Below are 8,768 nucleotides of genomic sequence, written 5' to 3' on the forward strand. Positions count from 1 at the left end.
AATCTACACTAAAAAATTACTAAGTTACAAAAAACTAACAACTAAGTTACAAAAAATAACAAACACTAAGTTACACAAAAAATAAATAAAAAAAACCCTAACCTACAATAAACTACAAATAGCCCTTAAAAGGGCCTTTTGCGGGGCATTGCCCCAAAGAAATCAGCTCTTTTACCTGTAAATAAAAAATACAAATACCCCCCCAACAGTAAAACCCACCACCCACACAACCAACCCCCCCAAATAAAATCCTAATCTAAAAAAAACCTAAGCTCCCCATTGCCCTGAAAAGGGCATTTGGATGGGCATTGCCCTTAAAAGGGCATTTAGCTCTATTGCTGCCTAAAGCCCTAACCTAAAAATAAAACCCACCCAATACAGCCTTAAAAAATCCTAACACTAACCCCCGAAGATTCACTTACCGGGAGAAGTCTTCATTCAAGCGGCAAGATGTCCTCAATGAAGCCGGCAGAAGTGGTCCTCCAAACAGGCAGAAGTGGTCCTCCAGACGGGCAGAAGTCTTCATCCAGACGGCATCTTCTATCTTCATCCTTCTGGCGTGGAGCGGCTCCATCTTCAAGACATCCAACGCGGAGCATCCTCTTCACTCGATGGCTTCTTCAGAATGAAGGTTCCTTTAAATGACGTCATCCAAGATGGCGCCCCTTAGATTCCGATTGGCTGATAGAATTCTATCAGCCAATCGGAATTAAGGTTGAAAAAATCCTATTGGCTGTTGCAATCAGCCAATAGGATTGAGCTGGCATTCTATTGGCTGATTGGAACAGTTAATAGAATGCGAGCTCAATCCTATTGACTGATTGAATCAGCAAATATGATGAAAGTTCAATCCAATTGGCTGATTGCAACAACCAATAGGATTTTTTCAACCTTAATTCCGATTGGCTGATAGAATTCTATCAGCCAATTGGAATCTAAGGGACGCCATCTTGGATGACGTCATTTAAAGGAACCTTAATACCGAAGAAGCCGTCGATTGAAGAGAATGCTCCGCGTCGGATGTTTTGAAGATGGAGCCGCTTTCCGCCTGATGGATGAAGATAGAAGATGCCGTCTGGGTGAAGACTTCTGCGGGTTTGGAGGAAGACTTCGGCCGCTTGGATGAAGATTTCTGCCGGCTTCTTGGAGGATGGATGTCGGATCTTCAAAACTGTAAGTGAATCTTCTGGGGTTAGTGTTAGGATTTTTTAAGGGTGTATTGGGTGGGTTTTATTTTTAGGTTAGGGCTTTGGGCAGCAATAGAGCAATGGGCAAATACCCATCCAAATACCCTTTTCAGGGCAATGGGGAGCTTAGGTTTCTTAGATTAGGATATTATTTGGGGGGGTGGTTGCGTGGGTGGTGGGTTTTACTGTTGGGGGGTATTTGTATTTTTTATTTACAGGTAAAAGAGCTGATTTATTTGGGGCAATGCCCCGCAAAAGGCCTTTTAAGGGGTATGTGTAGTTTATTGTAGGTTAGGAATTTTTTTATTTTGGGGGGCTTTTTTATTTTCATATGGCCCTTAGATTAGGTGTAATTAGTTTAAATCTATAATAATTAATTTTTTAAAGGGACAGTCAAGTATAAATTTAACTTTCATTATTCAGATAGGACTTTTAATTTTAATCAACTTTCTAATTTATTTTTATCATCAAATTTGCTTTTTTCTCTTTGTATTCTTAGTTTAAGCTAAACATAGGTAGGCTCATATGCTAATTTCTAAGGCTTTGAGGGCTGCCTCTTATCACATGCTTTTTAAATCTCTTTTCAACACAAAGAGACAGAAAGTACACGTGGGCTATATAGATAACACTGTGTTCAGGCACAGAAAGTTATTTAAGATCTAGCACAATGCAATGCTAAATTTAAGACAATAGATAATAAACAGTCACAGTCATGTGATCAGGGGGCTGGAAGAAGGTTCCTAGATACTAGGTAATCACAAAGGTAAAAAGTACATTAATATAACTGTGTTGGTTATGCAAAACTGGGGAATGGGTAATAAAGAGATTATCTATCTTTTAAAGCAATAACAATTATATGGTTGACTGTCCATAGTGTTTGTTCATTTTTGTAATTTAGTTGTTAGTTTTTTGTAACTTAGTAATTTTTTGTGTAGATTTAAATTATTTGAGTAGGGTTAGGTGTTTAAATATATAATATAGTTAATTTAATTTGTAGTTTAATGTAATTTTAGTATAACAGGATAGATTAATTATTAATTTAATATAGTTTAATGTAATTTAGTATAATAGTTAGGGTAGATTAAATTAATTAATAATTTAATATAGTTTAATTTAAATCTAAAGGTAAGTTTACATTTATTATAAGATAGGGATGAGTTAATCTAAAGTTAGCGGGTTGTTAGGTTTAGGGGTTTAATTTAGTATATGGCGATGTGGGGGGCTGGCGGTTTAGGGGTTAATAGGTTTAGTAAGTGCTAGTGATGTGGGAGGCCAGGGGTTTAGGGGTTAATACATTTATTTAGTTGCGGTGGGGTCCGGGAGCGGCGGGATAGGGGTTAATAACTTTTATTTAGGTGGGAGCGGTGTCGGGACAGCAGAATAGGGGTTAATAAGTATAATGTAGGTGGCCGCGGTGTTGGGGGTGGCAGATTAGGGGTTAATAAGTATAATGTAGGTGGCGGCGATGTCGGGGCTGCAGATTAGGGGTTAATAAGTATAATGTAGGTGGCGGCGATGTCGGGGCGGCAGATTAGGGGTTAATAAGTATAATGTAGGTGGCCGCGGTGTCGGGGGCGGCAGATTAGGGGTTAATAAGTATAATGTAGGTGGCAGCGATGTAGGGGGCGGCAGATTAGGGGTGTTTAGACTTGCGGGTTATGTTAGGATGTTAGGTGTAAACATAACTTTTATTCTCCCATAGGAATCAATGGGATATCGGGCAGCAGCGAACATAAGCTTTCGCTGGTTTCAGACTCCCATTGATTCCTATGGCATCCTCCGCCTCAAGGGCGGCAGATTGAAAAGCAGGTACACTGGGCCGGAATAGTGGCGAGCATACCTGGTAGATATTTGTTAACTTGCAAAAGTAGTCGGATAGTGCCGAACTTGCATTTCGGAACATCTGTAATGACATAAGCATCGATCTGTGTCAGACTGAGACTTGCGGATCGTATGTTACGTCACAGATTTCTACTTTTGCCAGTTTGTAGGGTTCGATAAATGAGGCAAATAAATACGCTGCAGAATTCCAGCGTATTTGCGGTTGACAGCTTGATAAATAGGCCTTGAGGTCTTCAGTTGCGCTAACCCAATGAGCGCAAATTTAGATTTCGCTCGGCAGTACGCATTTACTTTCAACTTGTAATATGCATTCAATATTGAGACTGCTCTAAAGTTAGCGTGCCACTTGTAATCTAGGCCTATATGTGGCAACAGTTCCTACTGGAGCGTGTGCAAGAGTTCATAGTGTTTACAAGGGTTTATGAGACTGTGATTGGCTGATAGCTGTCACATGATATAGGGGGCTGGGAAATGAATGTAAATTTTGAAATTTGTCAGATAAAAGATCTATTGTCTTTTTACTATGCACTTCTTGATTATGCAATTCTTCTGCATTTAAAGGGACATGAAACCCAAACTTTTTCTTTCATGATTCAGATAGATCATACCATTTTAAGCAACTTTTCAGTTTACTTCTATTATCTAATTTGCTTCATTCTCCTGGTATCCTGTGTTGAAGAAGCAGCAATGCACTACTGGGAGCTAGCTGAAAGCCAATGGCAAGATGCAGATATGTGCAGCCACCAATCAGCAGCTTCTGAGCCTACCTAGGTATACTTTTCAACAAGGGTCACAAAGAGAACAAAACAAATTAGATGAAATAAATAAACTAGAAAGTTATTTAAAATGGTATGCTCTATCTGAATCATGAAAGAAAAAAATGGGTTTCATGTCCATTAATGGTCCTTAATGGTCAAATAACTTCTAGTGAAGGAGGTTTTTTATTCACCATAGCTTTAAGGGAGACAGGTTTAAAAACATGTTCACATTTGCTTGAAATTTAACATTTTCTATTTGAAACTTTCCTCCTTTCCATGAAGCATACTGAAATAGACTAAGAAGCATGCACGTGTCTTGTGCACCATATGTATAAACTGTTTCACACTTTGTTGCAAACACTACTGCTATATAGAGCTTACTCGTGCACACCCCAAGCCTATTTCCATATGCTCTCTTATTTGATTTTACTCTGTATATGAATCATGAAAGCTTAATTATCCCTTCCATGATTAGGGTTGCCATAATGCTGCTTTAAAGGGACAATAAACACTAAATAAATGCTAGGTAGAATGATGCATTCAAAACAAAGAATAGTCTTAGAATAACTTTCGCTTTTTGCGCATATTACAAGTTGAAAGTAAATATTCTGTGGGGAAAAATAACACCCATACTCGAGCACTTGTAATATGGATTCTAGCGTAAAGAAAACCGCATTCTCAAGATCATGTTTACGCACCTTGCACTAATGATAGTGTTCCACTCGTAATCTAGCCCGTATTCAGGTAACTCCAAGTAGTCCTTCAATAAAGGATATCAAGAGAATGAAGCACAATTAATACTAGAAATAAATTGAAAATTTGTTTAAAATTGCATGCTCTATCTGTATAATTTAAGAAAGATTTGGGGTTTCATGTCCCTTAAGTTCATGATTCAGATAAAGCAGGAAGCTTTACGATACTTCCCCAATTTACAACTCAAATTTATTTTGTTTTCTTGGTATCCTTGGTTGAAATGCATAACTAGGTAGGCTCAGGTGCCAATCACAGACTTATATACGTAAACACTGTGAAGTCTTGCACATGCTCAGTAGGCTGGTGCCTCAGAAAGTGAGCGTGTAAAAAGAATGCGCACAAGTTCATAATGGAAGTAAATTGGAAATTGCTGCTCTATCAAAATCATGAAAGTTTAATTTTGACTTCAGTGGCCCTAAAGTCAGAAAGAAGGTGAAAATGATAAATGAAAAAATAGTAAGGGAATGAGACAGGATATGAAAAGAGAGGGGAAAATTGAGATACTTTGAAAAGGAGAGACAGAGGTAGCAATGTACAGATAGAAAGGGCGGGGAGTACTGGGACAGATAGGGAGAATAAAGAGAGACAATAAGAGAGAGAGAGAGAAGGGTGTTGAAGATGTGGACAGAGAAAGAGAGATAAGAAGAGAGAGAGAAAATAATTGAAGGAGGGCAAGTGATTGAAAGGGGAAGGGAAAAAACAGAGAGAGAAAGAGAGAGCGAGGAGTAAGATAGGGAGGCAGAGGGAGAAACGCGTGTAAGACAGGAAGGTCAAATTCTGAGGCAATGAGATAGAGAGAAAAAGAGATGAAGAAAGAGAGTGAGAGAAAAGGGGAAGGAGAGGACAGAGACATATAGGGCTCGATTTATCAAGCCTCTACGGCTGCAAGTTCTCAGAAGAACTTGCTCGCCGTGATTTATCAAGCAGCGGTCACCAGACCGCTGCTTCCCTAAGATCTTCACCACCTCTATTGTGGCGAAATTCAATCTCCTCGGTCGAGTGCGAGATTGACAGCTCCTGCCCGCGCGTGATTGGCTGTGCGCGGGCAGGGGACGGGATTGCATGTGAGCGCAAAATTGCGCTCGTGTGCAATGGTGAATACCTACGGGTAATTTCGCCCCACCACAGGTGAGCTGAGACGTACAGTGGTGCGTATACGCGCCCCTGTACGCCTCAGTGTTAATAAATCTAGCCCATAGAGATAAAGATAGATAGTGAGGGAGAGACAGAAAGACAGAGAGGGGAGTGAAGTAGACATAGAGAGAGGGGGAAGAAGAGTGTGAAGAAGACAGAGGGAGAGAGAGAGGAGGGAGAGAGTGCAGAAGACAGAGAAAATTGGGGAGGGACAGAGTGCAGAAGGGGGAAAGTGAAGAAGAAAGAGAGAGAAAGAGAGAAAGAAAGAGAGAAAGAAAGAGAGAAAGAAAGAAAGAAAGAAAGAAAGAAAGAAAGAAAGAAAGAAAGAAAGAAAGAAAGAAAGAAAGAAAGAAAGAAAGAAAGAAAGAAAGAAAGAAAGGGAGAGAGATAGTACAGAAGACATATAGAGAGAGAGAGAGAGAGAGAGAGAGATAGGAGGGAGAGAGTGCAGAAGAGAAAGAAAGAAAGAAAGAAAGAAAGAAAGAAAGAAAGGGAGAGAGTACAGAAGACAGAGAGAGAGAGAGAGAGAGAGAGATGGGAGAGAGAGAGTGCAGAAGACAGAGAGAGAGAGAGATGGGAGGGAGAGAGTGCAGAAGACAGAGAGAGAGATGGGAGGGAGAGAGTGCAGAAGACAGAGAGAGAGAGAGATGGGAGGGAGAGAGTGCAGAAGACAGAGAAAGAGAGAGATAGAGAGAGAGATGGGAGGGAGAGAGTGCAGAAGACAGAGAGAGAGATGGGAGGAAGAGAGTGAAGAATACAGAGAGACTGTAGAAGTCAGAAAGAGAGAGAGGGCAAGGGAGAGAGTGCAGAAGACAGAAAGAGAGAGGGGAGGGAGAGTGCAGAAGACAGAAAGAGAGAGGGGAGGGGTAGAGTGCAGAAGGCCAAAACAGAGAGAGCGAGTTGAGGGAGAGAGTGCAGAAGATAGAATAAGAGTACAAGGGCAGGGAGAGAGTGAAGAAGAGAAAAAGTGAGAGACGAGAGAGAGAGAGAGAGAGAGAGAGAGAGAGAGAGAGATGGAAAGGGAAGGGGAGAGTGAAGGAGAGAGAGAGAGAGAGAGAGAGAGAGAGAGAGAGAGAGAGAGAGAAATCAGAAGGCAGAAAGAGAGAGAGAGTTCAGAAGGCAGAAAGAGAGAGAGTTCAGAAGGCAGAAAGAGAGAGAGAGAGTTCAGAAGGCAGAAAGAGAGAGAGAGAGAGAGTTCAGAAGGCAGAAAAAGAGAGAGAGAGTTCAGAAGGCAGAAAGAGAGAGAGAGTTCAGAAGGCAGAAAGAGAGAGAGAGAGAGAGTTCAGAAGGCAGAAAGAGAGAGAGAGAGAGAGAGTTCAGAAGGCAGAAAGAGAGAGAGTTCAGAAGGCAGAAAGAGAGAGAGAGAGAGAGAGAGTTCAGAAGGCAGAAAGAGAGAGAGAGTTCAGAAGGCAGAAAGAGAGAGAGAGTTCAGAAGGCAGAAAGAGAGAGAGAGAGAGAGTTCAGAAGGCAGAAAGAGAGAGAGAGAGAGTTCAGAAGGCAGAAAGAGAGAGAGAGAGAGTTCAGAAGGCAGAAAGAGAGAGAGAGAGAGAGAGAGTTCAGAAGGCAGAAAGAGAGAGAGATAGAGTTCAGAAGGCAGAAAGAGAGAGAGAGTTCAGAAGGCAGAAAGAGAGAGAGAGTTCAGAAGGCAGAAAGAGAGAGAGAGTTCAGAAGGCAGAAAGAGAGAGAGAGTTCAGAAGGCAGAAAGAGAGAGAGAGAGAGAGAGAGAGAGAGAGAGAGAGAGAGAGAGTTCAGAAGGGAGAAAGAGAGAGAGAGAGTTCAGAAGGCAGAAAGAGAGAGAGAGAGTTCAGAAGGGAGAAAGAGAGAGAGAGAGAGAGTTCAGAAGGCAGAAAGAGAGAGAGAGTTCAGAAGGCAGAAAGAGAGAGAGAGTTCAGAAGGCAGAAAGAGAGAGAGTTCAGAAGGCAGAAAGAGAGAGAGAGAGAGTTTAGAAGGGAGAAAGAGAGAGAGAGAGAGAGAGAGAGAGAGAGAGAGAGAGAGAGAGAGAGAGAGAGTTCAGAAGGGAGAAAGAAAGAAAGAAAGAGAGTGCAGAAGACAGAATTAGAGAGAGAGGGGAGGGGAAGAGTGCAGAAGAAAGAGAAAATGAGGGGAGGGGAAGAGTGCAGAAGAAAGAGAAAATGAGGGGAGGGGGAAGAGTGCAGAAGAAAGAGAAAATGAGGGGAGGGGAAGAGTGCAGAAGAAAGAAAGAGAAGGAGATGGGCAGGAGAGAGTGCAGAAGAAAGAAAGAGATGGGCAGGAGAGAGTGCAGAAGAAAGAAAGAGAAGGAGATGGGCAGGAGAGAGTGCAGAAGAAAGAAAGAGATGGGCAGGAGAGAGTGCAGAAGAAAGAAAGAGAAGGAGATGGGCAGGAGAGAGTGCAGAAGAATGAAAGAGATGGGCAGGAGAGAGAGCAGAAGAAAGAAAGAAAAAGAGATGGGAGCGGGAGAGAGTGCAGAAGAAAGAAAGAGAAAGAGATGGGCGGGAGAGAGTGCAGAAGAAAGAAAGAGAAAGAGATGGGCGGGAGAGAGTGCAGGAGAGAGAGAGACAGAGAGAGAGATGGGAGGGAGAGAGTGAAGAATACAGAAAGAGAAGGGAGGGGGAGACTGCAGAAGTCAGAAAGAGAGAGAGGGCGAGGGAGAGAGTGCAGAAGACAGTGAGCGAGCTGAGAGAGAGAGTTCAGAAGGCAGAAAGAGAGAGAGAGAGCTGAGAGAGAGAGAGTTCAGAAGGCAGAAAGAGAGAGAGCGAGCTGAGAGAGAGAGAGAGTTCAGAAGGCAGAAAGAGAGAGAGAGAGTTCAGAAGGCAGAAAGAGAGAGAGAGAGAGAGCTGAGGGAGAGAATGCAGAAGACAGAAAGAGAGAGAGCGAGCTGAGGGAGAGAGTGCAGAAGACAGAAAGAGAGAAGGGAGGGCGAGAGTTCAGAAGGCACAAAGAGAGAGGGGAGGGCGAGAGTTCAGAAGGCAGAAAGATAGAGAGGAGGGCGAGAGTTCAGAAGGCAGAAAGAGAGACGGGAGGGCGAGAGTTCAGAAGGCAGAAAGATAGAGAGGAGGGCGAGAGTTCAGAAGGCAGAAAGAGAGATGGGAGGGCGAGAGTTCAGAAGGCAGAA

At 42.4% G+C, this 8,768-nt stretch overlaps 1 protein-coding gene across 1 annotated transcript in view; it reads left to right on the plus strand.

Annotated features, from left to right (window-relative positions):
• LOC128636550 (putative uncharacterized protein DDB_G0271982) overlaps positions 1 to 7,666 on the plus strand; it is a gene marked incomplete at its 3' end in the record, with an annotated part of 32,743 nt that extends 25,077 nt beyond the window's left edge. Inside the window, exons 2-4 of the mRNA XM_053689545.1 lie at positions 5,916 to 6,064; positions 6,647 to 6,780; positions 7,616 to 7,666. Coding sequence (XP_053545520.1) covers positions 5,916 to 6,064; positions 6,647 to 6,780; positions 7,616 to 7,666 — 334 coding nt within the window. The remainder of the gene's footprint in view (positions 1 to 5,915; positions 6,065 to 6,646; positions 6,781 to 7,615) is intronic.
• Positions 7,667 to 8,768: the final 1,102 nt, after the last annotated feature.

Source organism: Bombina bombina, chromosome 7, assembly GCF_027579735.1.
Source record: "Bombina bombina isolate aBomBom1 chromosome 7, aBomBom1.pri, whole genome shotgun sequence".
In the NCBI taxonomy this organism is placed as follows: domain Eukaryota; kingdom Metazoa; phylum Chordata; class Amphibia; order Anura; family Bombinatoridae; genus Bombina; species Bombina bombina.